Source organism: Pipistrellus hanaki, assembly GCF_964339955.1.
Source record: "Pipistrellus hanaki genome assembly, chromosome: 2".
Lineage (NCBI taxonomy): Eukaryota > Metazoa > Chordata > Mammalia > Chiroptera > Vespertilionidae > Pipistrellus > Pipistrellus hanaki.
The window spans coordinates 78,205,325-78,225,752 of NC_140504.1; the positions used below are offsets into that span (position 1 = coordinate 78,205,325).

The window sequence follows — 20,428 nt, forward strand, 5'->3', positions numbered from 1 at the left end:
GTGTGACAATAAATCTCTTTGCAAATCCAAGAACGTTTTCACTTTTGGTGATAAGGTTCTTTTCCAAAGAGAAGCTTTCTTAAACCTACTAGAGGCTCGGTGCATGGATTTGTGCACTGGTGGGGTCCCTCGGGCTGGCCTGTGCCTTCTCACAATCTGGGACCCCTCTGGAGATTAGACTACTGGTTTCAGCCCGATCCCTGCAGGCCAGGCCAAGGGACCCCACCAATGCACAAATCCATGTACCAGGCCTCTAGTATGCATATAAGATCTCTGGTTAATCTCTTCCCACTCTCCCTGCTTCTAACCTTTTTTCTGAGATTCATCAGTCTGTTCCATGTTTCCATGCCTGGTGGTCATAGCACATCATAGCTACTGGTCAAACAGTAGAATGGTCACTTAGGTTTTTATGTGTATATACTTTTCACGAATCTGTATTTTTGCAATCTTGCTTTGAATGCTGAATCTGTAAGTCCACAGGAATATAAATATTGTGCCTCTACATAATTTCAGATTATGTGAATATGCCCACTCTAAAAAGATTAAATTTGTTTGTATTTTTAGGTTGTCTTGGCTCCTTCCGAGCTGGATTATTCACTGCTGGCCGTCAGTCAACTAATGCTTACCCTGATTTAAGGAGCTGTGTCACTGGTAAATTACCTCTACAATCAATTAAAAGAAAAAAAACAAACAAAAACCCTCAAAAAGTACACCCATGTAAATATGTTTAAAAATCAACAAATGAACCCTTGAAGGTTATGCCCAGCAAGGAAGTTTGCTCAAAATGCATTTGAAGTTATTCTTGTCATATGTAAATGCTACTGCTTTATTAAAAATGAATTTTTGAACTGTCTGCCTTGTTTACTAAGCTTGAGGTCATAGATTTCAGAATTTTATTCCCAACAGCTTTATTTTGACTGTCATTGCATAATGATGTAGTATGACCTTATGTGACAGATGATTAATAGATAAAAATTGAGCCAAGTTATTCTTCTAACTATTGGCATCAATAACATAAATGTTGAAAATGTTATGGTCTCAAATTAGCCCTCTCCCTCTGATGTTCACATAGAGTCTAGTGATAATTCTGGTACATTATCTGTCTCTGATTTACCAGTTTCCTGAGAGTCAGAGAGAAAAAGGTGAAATTGCAAGAAGTTGAAAATGCAAGATTGGAATATTGTCCAGTGAATATTTTATATTCAGCATTGGCAATATCTAGATATTTACTTGCATTTTCTCTAATATAAAGTTAGTTATAATTACATAATTATAAAACTATTTGAACACATATATTTAATTCCCACTTTATCTCTTTTTTAATTTATTAATGGACAGGAAAGTAATTTGATAACAATTTCTGATTGGTCTTTCTATTTTAATTCCTAATTTATTACTATTTAAAAAAACTACTTGATGAAATTATGAGGACATTTACAAAATGTGGTAATTAAGTTTCAGCTAGGTTTAAAATGTTTTTCTTTGCAAGAAACAGAAATTTCCTCTAGCTAACCTAAGCAGAGGGGACTGTTTGGGAAGTACGGAGGGAACTCACAGAGTTGACTAGGAAGGTTGGATAAGCAGGCGTAGAAATGTGTAGGAACCTAGGGACCCTGCAATGTCCCTTGAGGAGAGAGAAAACACAAATGACTAAAGAAACAAATGGTAATGCCATTTAAGATGGTGATAAAGACATTTTATGAAGAAAATTCTTTCCCCTAAGGATCACAGTACTCTGCTACCTTTTTTTAAATGCCTGAAAACCATTATTTCATGTATTTGGACCACAGTTCTATTTATTTAAGGCAGGAGGATAAATCTGGTCTCTGTTACTCCATTTTAGTCCAATTTGGAAGTCCCCAATTTTATTTTCTATTAATATTGAGATTTTATAAAGATGTTGTATTTTAATTAAAAAAAATATTGAGAATAGTTTTATGTGTTCTGTATATCTCATGGAACTGTTTTAATGGTCAAGTATGGTAATATATATGAAAAAATATCTAAATTACAGTAATAAAATACTGTATATATTTGTAAATAGTAGTTTCCTTTTGCAAAATAAAAAGTTTTTCTTATGGACTCACTATTTTATGAAAAAGTATTATTTGAAAGAAGGATTTATAATGTTTTGTTTGTTTATTATAGGCTTCGTGCCCAGATTTCTATCAAAATTATATCATTTTATTAACTATTACATGTGGTAAACATTAACTAGATGTCTACTTCCTTTAGCCATTCCAGACCAGTGCAACCCTCTGCCATGCAATGAAGATGGATATCTGAGCTGCAAAGATGGCCTGGCTTCATTCACTTGCACGTGTAAACCGGGTTGGCAAGGAGATAAGTGTCAATACGGTATGTGTAAAGTACCCATTTGCCTTATCTGGATCAACCCCCTGAGAAATTTTCTGAAAGATTTATCACTTTAAAAATAATTTATTTTCTGGTTTTTAGATATAAATGAATGCAAAAATCCCTCAAACATAAATGGAGGTTGCAGTCAGATTTGTGATAACACACCTGGAAGTTACCAATGTTCTTGTAAAAGTGGTTTTGTTCTACTTTCAAATAAAAAGAACTGCAAAGGTAAGAACAAGAAGGTAGAATAGAAGATATTTACCATGTGAGAGCAAAATTCAATTAGAGAAATTTCCCCAGGAAATTCTTGGAAAACTCTCTGGTTATAAGCTGTTATAGTAAATATACATTACTATGTACTTTGAAGCCTTCTGATATTATGGGACTGCCTTTTAATTTTTATAGGACATTTATTGTATTTTATATTTATAGAATATTTTATTATTGCATATGTATGTGTGCACACACGGGATCACATTTTAAAAATAATTTATTATACCCTGGTAAGGTGGTTCAGTTGGTTGGAGCATTGTCCTGTACATCAAACGATTTCAGGTTCGATCTCCCTATCAGGGCATGTATGAGAAACAATTGATCCTTGTTGCGCTCGCTCGCTCTCGTGTGCACGCTCTCTCTCTCTCTCTCTCTCTCTCTCTCTCTCTCTCTCACTCTCTCTCTCTCTTTCTTTCTCTCTCTTTCTCCTTCTCAAATAAAACATATCTTCAAATGAGGATTAAAAAAATAAAAACAATTTTATTATATGGTGATAAAGTGAAATTTCATGCAATTCCTTGTACACTACAGTGGTTGCAAAATTGTTTATGCTATATCTTTCAGACACTATATTACTTCCTTTATTCCAATGAGATAAACAACTATAGGAAAAAATCTAATGCAATCTTTAGTAACTTTTTTGTTGTATTTTATGTTTCCTTGTCAAAATATCTCTAATTTCTAGTATAAACCCTTCATCTTGCACCTCATTTCCTGTTGGAAATTTGGGGAAAGTGAAGAACTGACTTTCTTTATTCTACATCTAAGAGCACATAAGTTTTCTCCCTTCATATCTGCTTTGATGAATATACCAAATTGAATTCATAGTCAAGGAAAGGTCTGCCCCTCAAAGCACTGTAGTGTTCGGTGGATTATAGTTTACTATAATATTATTTAAAGTGCAGTTTGATGACTAAGTAAAGTGTATGAACTAACAATTTCTTCTAAACATATGTCTAGTTTTTAATCATATATCTTCTTGTTTGCCTATATGAAAGTCTATTTGAGGTTAAACATTTAGAATACTAATATCATTAGAACATGTTATAGAAAACCATCATAATGCAAGATACCATATGCATGCCAAAAACAAATAGTACCCATTCATACTACTACATTAAAAAACTTAGTCTGTTCTTCTAAAGAATTTGTGACATTTTTAATTAAAAGGTATTTAATCCTTATATACTGAAGTTATACATGTGCATGTAAATTACCACAAAAAGTACTCATGTGCATGTAAATTATATACTACAAAAAGTACTCATAAAAAAGACCAGAACATATGGTCTTGTGTACTTTATTTGCATAGCTTTTTATCCATGATATCTAATTAAAAGAGTACAGAACTCTGAGAAGAATGTGTATACAACTATTACAATAAGGCCTTTGTCAACATGTGGATATGCCTGGATCAAGTTTCCAGGAAATGTCTTAAAAAATTCAAGAATAAAACTTTTCATCAGTCATTAGATGTCAGTGTAGAGTCATAAAATCAATGAGCTATAACCTGAACTCATATGATTTAAATAATTCCTTGCAATATTTCTCAGACCAAATAATTTAGGCATGTGTTTTTACTTTCTTTTAAAAATATTAAATATTTTATTTTGAAGTAATATAGATTCACATGCTGTTATAAGAAACAATAAAAAGAGATCCCATGAACCCTTTGCCCAGTTTTCCCTAATTGTAACATTTTACAAAAATATAGTACTTATCACATCCAGGATACTGACACTTACAGAGTCAAGATACAGGGAAATTCCCTTACCACAGGGATTGATTATTATTTTTGTGCATGTCATTTTATTATTATTATTTTTTCTATCCTCACCTTAGAAGTGAAGATATTTTTTTTCCTGATTGTTAGAGAGAGTGGAAGAGTAAGAGAGGAGAGAGAAACATTGCTTAACTCCCATATGTGCCTTAATGGGGGTGGGAGAGTAGGGGGTTAGGGACCAGACCTGCAACCCAGGTACATGCTCTTGGCCAGAAATCTACCTGTGACCCTCTGGTCCACAGGCCAATGCTCTAACCATTGAGCAATGCTGACCAGTATACATGTCTTTTAAAATAGAATAATGTCTGAAATGTTGGTTATTATCTAGTTTGTGGAAAAGTTAAACCCCTAGATTTTTTATTTTTTTATTTTTTTAAATTTATTTTATTGATTGTGGTCCTTATCCCCCCATTCCCATCCCAAACCCCTCCCTACATATGCCCCCACCCCCCTGTTGTCCATGGCCATTGGCTAGGCCCATATTCACACAAGTCCTTTGGTTGATTTCTTCCCCTTACGCCCACCCTCCCCCAGCTTGCTTGCTTGCTTGCTTTCTTTCTTTCTTTCTTTTTTTTTTTTTTTAATAGTTTTATCTATTTCAGAGATAAAGGGAGAGGGAGAGAGAGAGAAACATCAATGATGAGAAAGAACCATTGATCATCTGCCTTCTGCATGCCCCCCCGCCAGGGATCAAGCCCCTAATCCGGGCATGTGCCCTTAATTGGAATTGAACCTGGGACCCTGAGCCAAACCAGCTAGGGCAACTCCAAACTTTTAGAGTAGAAAGTATATTTTTCATTCTAAACTTGCCTTCAGAAAGAACAAATGAGAAAAGTTCACTTATAATTAGATGTCCATTGAATTATTTATATTTTTTATTTGTTTTTACAGGTTCTTTTCTAATAACTAATTGCAATCAATACTTTGTCTCCTACTTTACTATGTAATGTAATCAACACATCTGAAATTTCAGGAATATTAATGTAGCATTAAAATTTGTACTGGATTAACTGCAGCTTTATAAATACTTTGAGACCTTACTCAATCTCACTTTAAATTTGAGTCACTCTTGAATATTTTAGGAAACAATAATGGTATGTAGTTTATTATTTTTCCAAGGGAAAAACATAAGACTGATGAGCCATCTCACATTTGTTTTTTATATTTGAGATCCTACACAGTGTATATACTTTTAAGACCATACTTCAGAAACATGTATTTAGAAATACATATGAATAATATGGTGGCCCTGCTGGTGTGGCTCAGTTGGTTGGGTTCCATCCCATTCAATTAAAGGTTGCTTGTTTGATTCCTGGTCAGGGCACATGCCTGGGTTGCAGGCTCAATCCCCAGTAGGGGGCATGCAGGAAACAGCCGATGTTTTGCTCTCACATTGATGTTTCTCTATCTTCTTCTCCCTCTCTCTCTAAAAATCAACCTAAAATATGCTTTTTTTTTTTTTTTAAATGATTAAGGTAAATCCTTTATCCCATTTATTTTCATAGTGTAGCCTGGTAGATAAGACAATAACTAAAGCCCTGTCTTTCATTTACATAACTACACATTGCAAACATCAATCAAATTCTCTGCGCTTGCATAAAGATATAATATTTAGTGAAGTAAAATATGATGACAGATTTAATATTTTGTTACTGTCAGGCCACTCTGTTATCTTATTTCATATATTAAACCAGATCCAGGAAACACAGATCAAGGGTTCTTTGCTAGCTTGGTATGGGAAAAATGCCTTTTAATATATTGGTTTCATTTATAGATGTGGATGAATGCTCTGTGAAGCCAAGCATTTGTGGCACAGCTGTGTGCAAGAACACCCCAGGGGACTTCGAATGTGTATGTGCTGAAGGTTACAGATACAGTCCCACATCAAAGTCCTGTGAAGGTAGAGTTGTGGTCATGTCATTGTTGATGGTGGAGAGGGTGGGTTTGAACCCCCATTGGGTATTTAGAAGCATTGGTTCTGTTTGACATCAACAATCAGATTTTCTAAGATGGTCAGATACATCTCAGTTTGTTCCATTGAATAACCACTGGCTTCCTTCCAAAGCCAAAATATGCAAGACACATGTCTTTAGGCTTAGTGTTAGTACTCCACTGGGCCCTCTGAGCTAAATATGGATTAGAGACCTCCCATGAATGATAAAAGCAAAATAAACACATTCTCACATCATTTAAATAACATTCAAAGATAAAAAGAGTTCCAAGCTGGAAGGAATAATACGCACATACAAAAAAAGAGACAAGTTTAAAAATCATGTGGGATTTTCTTACAACAAGGGTGGTTAGAAACCTTCTATTCTATACCAACTTATCAATGATTTTCTGCGTGTAAGTTTTATTTATTGTAAAATAAATGACAAAGTTCTGTTATAATTAAATGCATATGAGAGAAAAAAGCTTAATCATAACCAAATGATAGCTGAGTTCTGAGAGAGGACTGATTAGCAGGGTCAGTGCCGTGGAAGAGCCCGTGGACTTGCTGCTACTTGTCTGGCCACAGCAGTGCTGCCCTGTGTGCCTCAGGTAGCTTGGACGTCTTAGTGGATTGCTTTTTTAAAATTATGGATACATACAAATTATCTCACATCCTCCTTTACATTTTTTGAAGTTTCAAAATGAATTTAATACCATGAACGAAACTATCAATAATTAAATGAATAGCAATTTTTTACAAACTACATTTGAGATACAATGTGGTCATTTAATGGTTTTAAGTGTACAATTCAGTGGCATTAATTACATTTTACATGGATACGCAGCCATTGCCATTATCTGTGCTAAAATAGATATGTTTGAATCCCAACGAGAACTCTATAACCCTCTCCCAATCCCTGAACCGCCAATCTACTTCCTCTCTCTACAAATATCCCTAATCAATAATAATTTTAGAATAGTTTTTTCAGCTACATATACTCCTCTTGAGATTTTGAGGCCTTACTTCTTTAGATACCCACCCATTCCAACACACATATATTGTTTCTACTTTCTCACCACTCCAGATAGAAATTACTGCAGTGAACCATAGCCATTTGTAGATGGTAATTAGCTAACTTCATAATCTATATTGTAGTTTTATTATGTGAATGACAATTGAAAACAAAATAACAGATTTATATGACATAATATTGTATTACTTTAATCATATGACATTTTAATGGTATTGAGGGATCAGTAATATTGGGGTTTTGTTTTAAACCATTTATGCTATAATAGCATTTATGAAAAGGTCAGGATCTTATTAGTGCTGGATCTTTTTTTTTTTTTAAATATATATATATATATATATATATATATATATATATATATATATATATATATATATATTATTGAGTTTTTACAGAGAGGAAGAGAGAGGGATAGGAAGCTAGAAACATTGATGAGAGAGAAACATTGATCAGCTGCCTCTTGCACACCCCCTACTGGGGATGTGCCCGCAACCAAAGTACATGCTCTTGACTGGAATCGAACCTGGGACCCTTCAGTCCGCAGGCCGACGCTCTATCCACTGAGCCAAACCGGTTTTGGCTAGTGCTGGATCTTAGTGTGGGTTTTAGCTGAAGCATATTGTTACAACTTTTCAAGAATGACTTTCTCAAAATATGGAGTAGGGACAGGGATCAGTATACAAGATTTCATAATATGGGAGGTAATATAGCACAGTGAGCTTTTAATAAAAATAAGTTAAGAAATAAAGAGATGTCCTTAAATTTATTGCCACTATCAATCATTGCATTATGAAAAGTCAAATGTTTTTGATATTATCATTTATTTTTCAATTACATTGACCTTCAATTAAAAGGGATCTTTTCATCTCTATCTTCCCATCCTCCTCTCTCCTCTACATTCCCCACTTTTTCTTCAAAGCAAAGAATAGGGAGATAGTATCAATGGAATTATATAATCAGAAATGTCAACTAACTTGAGACTCTCGGTCTTTTTGCCTTCAAATTCAAAATCAGAACGTTAGTATACTTGTTGTATTTTTGTTAAGTATTAATTAATAAAATTTAAATATTAAATTCATTGTTTCCAGTGTGCAAATAAGAAGAAATTAAACTTGTGACTCATTTAAATTTTCATGTATTTAAATGTAATTTGATGTCAGAAATTTATTATTGTCATTGATATCACAAACTAAAATCAGAATACTTCTCCTTCTGTTGGGTTGAGCATTTAGGAGATGTGAAGATTTATGTTCTCTTTCGCTCTAGATGTGGATGAATGCTCTGAGAACATGTGTGCTCAACTTTGTGTCAATTACCCTGGAGGTTATTCTTGTTACTGTGATGGGAAGAAAGGATTCAAACTTGCCCAAGATCAGAAGAGTTGTGAGGTAACGTTTTGCAATGCTAACCTTACCATCTCTTTTCTAAAAGAAGAGTTCCAGGTGCTTATCTCCACAGAGCTGAGATAAGTCAGGAAAATACAGATGTTCTACCATAATTTCTGTAGTTCCATCTAGCCTATGCGTCACAATCTATAATATTTACTGATTATGGATATGTAAAGTTGTAAACAATTGGGAATAATTAGTGGCTGGGTAAAAATAAAAGCTGCAGGGTCACAGTTCAGAGAGTGCAGCATGTACATTTACAGAATATATGCTTATTTAAGAAAGTTAAGGAAAGCTGAGGTTTATACTGGTCCTTGTGAGAAAAAGAATCTCCCATAGAAACTTTAGTGAAAACATTTCTCAGTGTCCACTTTTCTTTATTCACCATTCTGACAACTTTGATCAGGCCTTAGCCATGTTAGTACTTTCAAGAGTTATCCGAAGGACTTGTATACATCGTACAAGTACAACCAATGGACACAAAACTCTGGGGAGGGAGGGTATATATGGGAGGGAGGGCAATGTTAAAATATGTACACAGATAATAATTTAATAAATAAAAAAAATCTAGGTGGAAATGTCAGACTAGAAGATTTAGTGGGACTTATGTATATAAAAATTCAGAGAGTTTAATTTTGTTGCTCTGTAGCTCTTAAATTTGCTTTTAGTTATTCAGATTTAACCAAGAAATTGACCAAGAAATTGAATGTTATTGAATCTATGGGTAGATTCTAGTTTTTCCTTTATTGAAATGAATAGCACAACCTCTGGAGCTATATATTTTTAAATAAGGATCATGTATTAATGATCCTTAGTCCAATTATTGTATCTCCTTTACTTTTTTCATGTGAAAGTGAAATTTATATGATTATGAGGTAAATAGTAAAGAGACAAAAATCCTTAATAACTGTTTAATCATATGTACCTCTTTATCATCAAGACAAAGCTTAAGTACCCCAAAAATGTAACACTCAATGTTATACTACCTACTTGATAAAGGAAGATAAGGTAAGATAGTTGACCTATGTACTAACTTTGATAGTACAGTACTTAATTGAAATGCCATGTTGTGTGAATGTCTATTTTATAACTTAGTCTCTTATGATTTAAATATTGTAGTTAAACATCACCATCCACCTCAGAATAGATTTATTAAAGTTCTAAGAGGAAATTAAATGTTATTTCTGGACCTAGATTTAATATAGTGCTGTGTACATAATTCCTTCCAAAATAGCCATTTATAAGACTTTCCATTTTAATATTTATTTTTATTTTTAGGGAAAAGAAGTATTTGATTTCAGATTTAATGATTCTAAATCACTGTTTTGTAGCTTCCTTGGAGACTATAATTAAATCTCATTTCTATTTATTCCATCCAGGTTTTTCAGTATTCCCTTTGTTACCTAGATAGCAGTTTTTGCACAGAAAATTTTTGCTTAATAATGAATGAGTGATTAAATGAGGTCCTATTTACTGGTATGTTAACTTTCCTACCTATTTCTGACTTCAAATAAAAATTATTTTCAGACATAAATCATGGAAGGTCTGATACCTGTATCAGTTAAATAAGGGGTCACTTTGTTGTTACTAGAGGAAAAAGTTTGTAGTATTTTGGATTGCGATTTACAAAGGAAATATTAAAGACAAAAATACAAAGCCATGCACATTGAACAAAATTTTAAAAATTGAAAATTTTTGGAGGTTCCACTGATAGACTAGACAAGGAAGTAAAGGTTATTGCTTTATTATTACCAAGGTGTCTTTATTTCATTTTAGTATATCACCGAGCATACATTTGACAAGAACACTAAGAATCAGAGAAAGGATGCATAATCTGACAAAAACATCAACCAGTTAACTGTGGGTTTTGTTTTCTTTTCTTTTCTCCAGGCTGTTCCAATGTGCCTTCCCTTGAACCTTGAGAAAAATTATGAACTCCTTTACTTGGCAGAGCAGTTTGTAGGGGTTGTTTTATATCTAAAATTTCGCTTACCGGATTCCATCAGGTGAGGTAACACTGTGGATACTTCCTAGTGGTAGGTGGGTTGGAACAGAAGAAGGAAGGGACTGAAAAAGTTTGAAATGTGTGAAATTGCATTATAAATCAGATTATCAAGAGCTAGTATGCTAATTAGACTGAACAGTAGAACATCTGTCTAGATGACCTTCCAGACCAAGCCAGAGCTGTGAGGGCTGGGTGGCCGGAGCTGTGAAGGCTGAGACAGCTGGGGCTGCGAGGGCCAAGCCCCTTGCATGAATTTTATGCATTGGGCCTCTAGTTTAAGTATATTATCATTCAGATGACTTGGGGAACTGTAAAGTTAATTTGCTCCTTCACACATGTATTTTTCATGCTAGAACCAATTTGGGTCATTCTAGGCTGGCCTTCCTAGTAATCCTTCTTTCTTATTTATTTATTTATTTTTACCTATATGTATTTATTTTTTGACAAACATTGAAGTCCTTCTGTACATGTGGTTATGTAATCTACTTTTCCCCAAATACCAGTTCACTATAAGCATTCTTCCCAATATAATATTTCTAGAATAATTTAAAATTTTTTTTATTGTTGAGAGTATTACAGATGTCCCTCTTTCCCCCCCATTGTCCCATTCTCCCTAGTTCCTGCCTCACCCAGGCCTTTGCCACTCTATTGTGAGTGACCATGGGAATGCATATCTATACTAACAAAAGGTTTATATGCAAATTGGTCAGGATGCCCTCACAGTAACGACTGAACAGCAGGCTGCATGGGGTGACAAGGCTGGCAGGGGGGTTAGTGAGGGGCGACCAAATGACTGAACAGCAGGCTGTGTGGGGCGACCAGGCCATCAGGGGGGTTAGTGAAGGGTGACCAAACCATTGAACAGCAGGCTGCATGGGGCTACCAGGCTGGCAGTTGGTGCAGTGAGGGGCGAGCGGGCTGGCAGAAGGGAGCTGTGAGGGGTGAGCAAATTGGCGGGGGGGGGGGGAGCATTTGAGGGCAACCAGGCTGTCAGGGGGGCTGTGAAGAGTGAGCAGACCGGCAGGGGGGCCATGAGGGGTGAGCAGGCCAGCAGGGGGGAAGTTGGGGGCTACCAGGCCAGCAGGGAGGCAGTTGGGGGTGAGCAGGCTGGCAGAGGTAGCAGTTGGGGGCAACCAGGACACCAGGGGAAGGCAGTGAGGGGTGATCAGGCCATCAGGCAGGTGAGCAGTTAGGAGCCAGTGGTCCCAGAATATGAGAGGGATCCCGGATTGGTGAGGGTGCACTCTGGGCTGAGGGGGACCACCCTTCCCCCCTCCCCAATGCATGCATTTCCTCTAGTATGCATATAAGATCTTTGCTTAATATCTTCCAAATCCCCTACCCTTTCCCTTTGAGCATCTTCAGTCTGTACCATTCCCATGCCTTGGATTCTATTTTATCCAGGAGTTTATTTTGTTCATTAGAGTCCTTGTTCATTTATTTGGATATTTAGATTAAATTGGTGATATATATATATATATATATATATATATATATATATATATATTTATTTATTGTCATTTTATTGTTCATAGTAGGGGCACAATGCATGAAATTCATGCAAGAGCAGGCCTTCCTTCCCCCAGCTGCCAGCACTAACTTCCCTCTGGCACCCAGGACCTGGGCTTCCCTCCAACCACCAGCAGGAACCTGGAATCTGGGCTTCCCTCTGGCCGTTGGCAGACCCCCAGGACCAGGGCTTCCCTCTGGTCAGCAGCAGGCACCCGGGACCCAGGCTTCCCTCGCAGCCCCCACTTCATCCAGAAGGTCGTCTGGAAGGATGTCCAGTTTAATTAGCATATTTTGCTTTTATTATATAGGATTTCTTTTCTTTATTGATTAAGGTATTACATATGTGTCCTTATCCTCCTATTGGCTCCCCACCCCCGCACTCATGCCTTCACCCCCCCTGGTGTCTGTGTGGATTTTTTTTTAAATTTTTTAAAAATCTTTTTCTTCTTCTTCCTCTTCTCAAAGAATACCCTTCAACATTTCATGTAGTACTGACTTGGTGGTGATGAACTCCTGTAGCTTTTTCTTGTCTGTGAAACTCTTTATCTCACCTTCAATTCTAAATGACAGCTTTGCTGGGTAGAATGATCTTGCTTATTGGTCCCTGCTATTCATCACTTTGAATATTTCTTGCCACTCCCTTCTGGCCTGCAAAGTTTCTGATGAGAAATCAGCTGACACTTCTATCAGCACTTTCTTGTAGGTAACTAACTGCTTTTTTCCTTCCTACTTTTAAGACTCTCGATTTGTCTTTAGTCTTTGACATTTTAATTATGATGTGTCTTAATGTGGGCCTCTTTGAATTCCTCTTGTTTTGTACTTTCTGTGCTTCCTGGACTTGTAAGTCTGTTTTTTCACCAGGTAGGGGAAGTTTTGTCACTATTTTTTTTCAAATAGGTTTTTAATATATTGCTCTCTCCCTCCTTGTTCTGACACCCTCATAATTTTAATGTTGGTACACTTGAAGTTGTCTCAGAGGCCCCTTATAGTCTCTTCATACTTTTGGATTCTTTTTTTTTTTTTGCTCTTCTGGTTGGGTGTTTTCCCCCTTTTATAAAATTTCAAATCATTGATTTGATTCTCGGAATCCTCTACTCTACTATTGAATCCCTGTTAATTATTCTCTATTTTAGTTAGTGTATGCTTAATTTTTGAATGGTCCCTTTTCATGTTTTGGCTTCTCATTAAGATCATGAAAGTCTCACTAATTCCCTTGAAGGTCTCATGAAAATCCTTGAGTAACCTTATTACCATGGTTTTGAACTCTGTATTTAGTAGTTTGCTTTCTTCCATTTGTGACATGTTTCTTTGTCTCCGCATTTTGGCTGTTTCCTGTGTTTGTTTCTATGTATTGGGTAGAACTGCTATTTCTCCTGGAGTTGGTAGAGTGGCTTTGTGTAGTAGGTGTCATATAAATCTCAGTGGCTCAGCCTTCCCAGTCACCTGAAGTGAGCCCTCTAGTTGTACCCCTTGTGTACTGTGTGCACAGTCTTGTTGTAGTTGAGACTTGATTGCTTTTAGCTTCACTGGGAGAAATTGACCTGCAGGCCAATTGGCTATGAGAACTAGCCACAGCTACAGTAGAAGAGCTGCTATAGGAAACACCCCTTTGGAGCAGGACTTGCTTCTGTGGGGCTTTGGAGCTCATTGAATCTGTCCCTTGAGTGTGTCACTTGTGGATGTGTAGAGTTGTAATCTGGTGTGGTCTGAAACTGTCCACTGGGTGCATTGTGTCTTGGGTCTGCAGGGAGGTGCAAAGACAGCCACTGCCTGGGGCCACCCAAAAGGAGCTAAAGAGAGATCTGCAAATTCCTCCTATTTGTATCAGGTTTGGAAGTGCCCAGGTGAGGCCCAGCTGTGAAGCAAGGCAGGCTGGTGCTGGTGCTGTGTCCTAGAGTCATACACTCTTTGAAAAAAAGAAATTGGAGTTTTGTTGGAATAATGTAAAGAAAACATGTTTGAGACTGGTTGTGGAGTCCAAATTTTAAAATATTTTTATTAAATAAGCTTGGTGACCTGGAATTTAATTCACTATATATGAGTGATTATTCCTTAAATATAAATTCATAGAAATCTTTGTGTTAAGAATCATTGAAATTTATTCTAAGATTCCCTGATGTAATTGTGCTCCGTCAACACTCATTTTCCACTATGACCTGGTTTCCCCCTTTAATATCGCAGAGCAGATAATACAGTATTCCTTGTTATGCAAATAATGAGAATGACAGAGAAAAAATAATGTTTGCATATTTTCAGGCATATTCAGGGGTATTCTTTTCTCAGAGACAATTCATAATAACTTGGGCTCTAACAGTGGATCAAACTGGCCAAATAATTATTTTACTGGTATTATTTTTTAATTAGTTACTTAGTTTGGCTTTTTATTGAGATATAATATATACAGAAATGTACATGTCTAAATGTACAGCTTGATGAATTTTATGAACCTCACCTGTGTAACCAACATGAAGAATAAGCTAGCATTTTATTACTTTATTTTTTTTTTGCAAATCCCCTCCATTGTTTTCTGTAATCAGATACTCTATCCAAAAGTACAGTTTCACTATTTTTTTACTCTACCATACTTCTGATAAAGAATGAATTGTTCCCCAATATGAACCAGCATGCTGATGTATTTCAGAAAGAAAACATACAGAACAAAAACAAAACAAAACAAAACAGGACTCAAAATTACTGGTTTAGCATGATTTTACAAAGATACAGAAATGATCTCCATAATAGGATCAAGTAATGTAAAATTCTGAGCATACACAGATTAAGGTTTTGGCAAGATAACACATGCTTTGCATCAGCAAGATGTGATGAGTGTGAAAAAGAATGGAAACACTTATTCTAAGCAAATTTTTTTTTCTTATAAAATAATTTGGGTTCAGTGAATTTCTATTACATTGCTTTCCATTCAACACACTTTACTTCACATTTACTTCTTTAGAATATTTCCTAATCCCTTTTCTTTGTTCCATTTGAGGTAGATCTGTGCCCTATTGCAAATGGTGCCTGTGTTGTTATTACTGCTATATGTGGGGATAAGTTGTGTATTCCTTGCTTTATTTAGCAGCTTTTTGAAATCCTAACATTTTAAGTTAAATTATCTTTAACTAATTATTATACAAGTATTTTTCTATTCCCTTTTGTCTTTTTTCAGTCATTTTGATTGCGTGGCCTTTGGAAATTTTATTGCTGATTCTCATTAGAAAGTGTCCTATAGGGCTGGGACCGCTTTGGCTCAATGGATAGCACTCTTTACATATTATTCGTCGGCTTGGGGACTGAAGGTACCCGGGTTCGATTCCGGTCAAGGGCATGTACCTTGGTTGTGGGCATATCCCCAGTACGGGGTGTGCAAGAGGCAGCTGATCAATGATTCTCTCTCATCGATGTTTCTAACTCTCTATCTCTCTCCCTCTCTGTACAAAATCAATAAAATATACATTTAAAAAAAAGAAAAAAAAAAAAAGAAAGTGTCCTATGGGTACTGAATCAATATGTGTTATTTTAAAATATGGTATACTTAATATTTTTCCTCCTTCATAGTAGCTACATATATGTACAGAGTCTTAATAGGCATTGTCTAAGTGTCGATACCCCAGAACACATGGCTACATTTTATCTGTTTCTTTGAAGATAATATTGATATATGACATTATATATCTCAGGCATACAACATTATAATTTGATATTTGTATATATTACAAAGTGATCACCACAAAAAATCCAGTTATTGTCTTTCACCATAAAATTGACCCCTGCAGACTTCTTACTCACTCATCACCCCATTCCCTTCTGGTACCACAAATCTGTCCTTATTTATATGTTTGAGTTTGTTTTCATTTTGGCTTGTTTTTGTTGTTGTTTGTTTGCCTTAGATTCCACATATGAGTGAAATTATGCAGTATTAGTCTTTATCCATCTGATTTACTTCACTCCATTTATTTAGTCTCAAATGGCAAGATTTAATTCTTTTTACTACTGGGTAGTAGTCCATTGTGTGTGTGTACCACATTTTCTTTATCTATTCATCCATCACACACTTAGGTTTTTTATTTTTATTTTTATTTTTATATCTTAGCTACTGTAAACAATGCTTCTGTGAACATAGGGGTGCATTTATCTTTTCAAATTATTGTTTTGTATTTTTTGAATAAATACACAGCAATGGAATTGCTGGATCATATGGTGACTCTATTCTTAAATTTTTCAGGAATCTTTATACTGTTTTCTATAATTGTGTGCTAATTTACATTCCTACCAACAGTGTATGAGGGTTCTCTTTCTCCACATCTTCTTCAACATTTGTTGTTTCTTATCTTTTTGATAATAGGCATTCTAACAGGTATGAGTTGATATCTCATTGTGGTTTTAATTTGCATTTTTCTAATAATTAGTGAAGCTGAACATCTTTTTATATGCCTGTTAGCTATCAGTATGTTTTTAGAAGATGCATATTCAGATTTTCTGCCCATTTGTAAAAGTCTGTTGATTTTTGTGGTTGTTGAGTTTTGTGAGTTCTTTACATATTTTACATATTATTCCCTCCTTGTATGTATAGTTTGCAAATATCTTTTCTAGTTCAATAGGTTGCATTTTCATTTTTATGATGGTTTCCTTTGCTTTGTATAAGTTTTTTAGTTTGATCTGGTCCCATTTGTTTATTTGAGCTTCTGTTTGTTTTCTCTTCCTTTGGAGTCAATTCACAAAAACATTGCTAAGACACATGTCAAGAAGCTTACCTACTTAATTTCTTCTGTGTATTTTATGGTTTTAGGTCTTTAATCCATTTTGATTTAATTTCTGTGTATGGTGTGAGATAGTGGTCTAGTTTCATGTTTTGCAGGGAGCTGTCTCATTTTCCCAGCACTACTTATAGAAGTCTGTCCTTTCTCCATTGTATGTTTTTTGATTCTTTGTCATGAATTAGTTATTCATAAATGTGTGGGATTACTTCTGGACTCTCAATTCTGTTCCATTGATCTGTCGATATTTATGCCAGTATCATACCATTCTGATTACTATAACTTTGGAGTATAGTTTGAAATCAGGAAGTGTGATACCTCCAACTTAATTCTTTCTCAAGCTTGATTTAGCTATTGGGGAAGTTCTGTAGTTCCATACAAATTTTAAAATTATTATTCTACTTCAGTGAAAAATGCCTTTGGGATTTTTTTTTTTTTTTTTTTTTTTTTAACATATGGCTGGGATTTGGGGAGACAACTCATCAGGATTGAATGGGTGGTTCTCCCTGCTCAGATGACCATGGGGGGACCTAAGAACTGGACAGGACCCTTCAAAAGGGGGTAAAAGAGGAGAGACTCTGTGTAATGGGAGAGGGTGGGCTGTGGACCAGGAAGGTGGAGAGGGAGAGGAGGAGGACAGATAGAAATGGAGAAGAGAAAGTTCTGAAGGATGGGAGAGATAGAGTTCCAGTGGGAGAAAGCGGAGGGAGCCAGGAGAGAGGGAGAATGACTCAAGGACAAAAAAAAAGAGAAGGGAGAGAGAGACTGAGAAGGGATGAGAAGGGAGAATAGGGAAGAGAGATAGAGAGAGAGAGAGAGAGAGAGAGAGAGAGAGAGAGAGAGAGAGAGAGAGAGAGAGAGAGAGAGAGAACAGAGATTGAGAAAGAGATAGATTGAGAGAGAGAGAGAGAGAACAGAGATTGAGAGACAGAGAAATGCAGCACACACTGGGCAGGGGTTTAGACAGAGATACACAGGGAGACACCGAGAGACAGAGGTGGATGGAAAAAGAGGAAAGAAAACAAAACCAGCCCCAGTGAGAGATGAGAACAGTTGAGTGGTCAGGAGGAAGGAAGCTGAGAGGGAGGATTGTGGAGAGCCAAACTTTCCTGCCTGGGGAGAGAGGGCCCCATTGCTGGAGGGCAGAGCCACTGGAATTTTAATAGGGATTTCACTGAATCAGTAGATTGTTTTGGGTAGTAAGGATATTTTAACAATAATAATTCTTCCAAACAATCAGCACAAAATGTTTTTCTATTTATTTGTGTCTTCAGTTTCTTTTATCAATGTTTTATACTTTCCAGTGTATAGGTATTTTACCTCCTTGGTAAATTAATTCTGAGTACATGTATTTTATTCTTTTTGATAACATTGTAAATGGGATTATTTCTAAATTTCTCTTACTGATAGTCTGGATAGTCTGTTATTAGTATACAGAAACTCCACAGATTTCTGTACATTAATTTTGTGTCCTGCAGCTTTGTTGCACATTTATTAGTTCTAACAGTTTTTTGTGGAATCTTTGGGGTTTTCTATACATAGGCCATTTGTGAAATAGTGAGTTTTAATTCTTCCTTTTTGACATGGATGCCTTTTATTTCTTTCTCTAGCCTAATAAAAGTGGCAAGAGTGAGAATCCTTGTCTTGTTTCTGCTTTAGAGTGAAAGTTTTCACTTTTCCCCATTGAGTATTGTTATTAGCTGTTGGTATGGCTTTTATTATGTTGAGCTATGTTTTCTCTATATCCAAATTGTTGAGTTTTTACCATAAATGGATATTGAATTTTATCAAATATTTTTTCTGTTTCTATTGGGATGATATATGATTTTATTCTTCATTTTGTTAATGTGGTATATCACATTGATTGATTTGTGGATGTTGGATCATCCTTACATCCCTGAAATAAATTATATTTGATCATGCTATATGATCCTTTCAATATATTGTTGTATTTAGTTTGCTAATATTAGATTATATCTTTTAAACTCTTTTTCTATGTAATCTAGTATAGTGATTTATGCTATTAGAGTTTGGGAGATGTTTTGAAATCACACTAATAGATACATTTTAAAGCTTTTGACTTTACCTTTTCTACCACACATGAAAGCTTAACTACGTTTGCAATTATCTAGATGCTGAGTGATTCCTTCCTGACATATATGAAATCATAGGGAGAATATGCTTTTTGATGGCTAATCCAGTCATGAAATTGTAATATCTTTTACTAACCATGGACAGATACAGCAATAAAAGAATCTTAATCAGATTATGTAGTGTGTGAAAGGTTCCAGAAGAGATTCAATATGTTTAATATTTGTACATGTGCCTTAATTCCAACATCTTAAAGAGTGCCTCCAAACCAAATGCCAAAAAAAGATTAAAAATTACTAAAGTATCTGTTCTCTGGGAAAAAAGACTCCAATAATAAGCACGAAAATTTAATAACTTGATTTTAAACACACATGGAGCCAGAGATAATACACTAATAGTCTAATTCTGCCCTTCTCTTTTATTAATTCCAGGCATGGAAATAGTTGACTCAACATATTGCTTTTTGCCAGTACAAGAAAAAAAGAATATACATAGAGCCTTCCATGTTCTCACTGTTAAGGCTCTCTCTTTGTTTATTGTTTAGATTTTCAGCCACATTCGATTTCCGGACATATGATTCCGAAGGCGTTATCCTGTATACAGAAGCTCTTGACCACTCAGCTTGGCTCCTGATTGCACTTCGTGGTGGAAAGCTTGAAATTCAGTTTAAGAATGAACATACAACCCAAATCACAACTGGAGGCCAAGTTATTAATAATGGTCTATGGCATATGGTATGTTGTGAAGATTTCATAAAAAATCTGTCCACTTTGACACAGTTTGTATAAACTCATTAATAATTTATTTTTATTAGGTTTAGTGGTACCAAATCTAAGTGGATTTGGTTTTAATCTGATGTTATATGAAGTATATTCTAAGTACTAAAAATCCATGAAAGGGTCCGAGGAAGGATAACCTCACTTAATATGTTTAAGATTTCTCATAACTGAAATTGTTTCCAGTTATTTACCCAATCTCATCTGTCTTTAGCTTCTAACCCCTTTTAATATCTATCACTGGGTGAATAGGTCAGAGGTTATTAGCTGGCAAACTATTTTATGTAAAGACATCATTAATCAAGGACAGGTATACTGGATAACCAACAATTTTTTTTTAATGTAAAGTATTACACATAGGAACAAAATCAAAGTTACTTCAATTTTAAATATTGGCATGTGGATAATCAATTTGTACAGTTTACATTAGCTGGTAGCAATCAAGGTGCCTAGAAACTAGCATTTTTAGATAATCCCTAATCATGAACCTTCATTTTAATAATAACAACATTTTAATCAACT

The 20,428-nt window shown here is 35.4% G+C and overlaps 1 protein-coding gene across 2 annotated transcripts in view; it reads left to right on the forward strand.

Annotated features, from left to right (window-relative positions):
• The window catches only part of PROS1 (protein S), a 74,126-nt gene that overhangs the window by 29,266 nt on the left and 24,432 nt on the right, over positions 1–20,428 (forward strand). For both annotated transcript variants that reach the window (XM_084874309.1, XM_084874308.1), the window contains exons 4-10: positions 565–651; positions 2,236–2,358; positions 2,458–2,589; positions 6,192–6,317; positions 8,647–8,768; positions 10,659–10,774; positions 19,675–19,864. In XM_084874309.1, the coding sequence (XP_084730435.1) occupies positions 565–651; positions 2,236–2,358; positions 2,458–2,589; positions 6,192–6,317; positions 8,647–8,768; positions 10,659–10,774; positions 19,675–19,864 (896 nt within the window). The remainder of the gene's footprint in view (positions 1–564; positions 652–2,235; positions 2,359–2,457; positions 2,590–6,191; positions 6,318–8,646; positions 8,769–10,658; positions 10,775–19,674; positions 19,865–20,428) is intronic.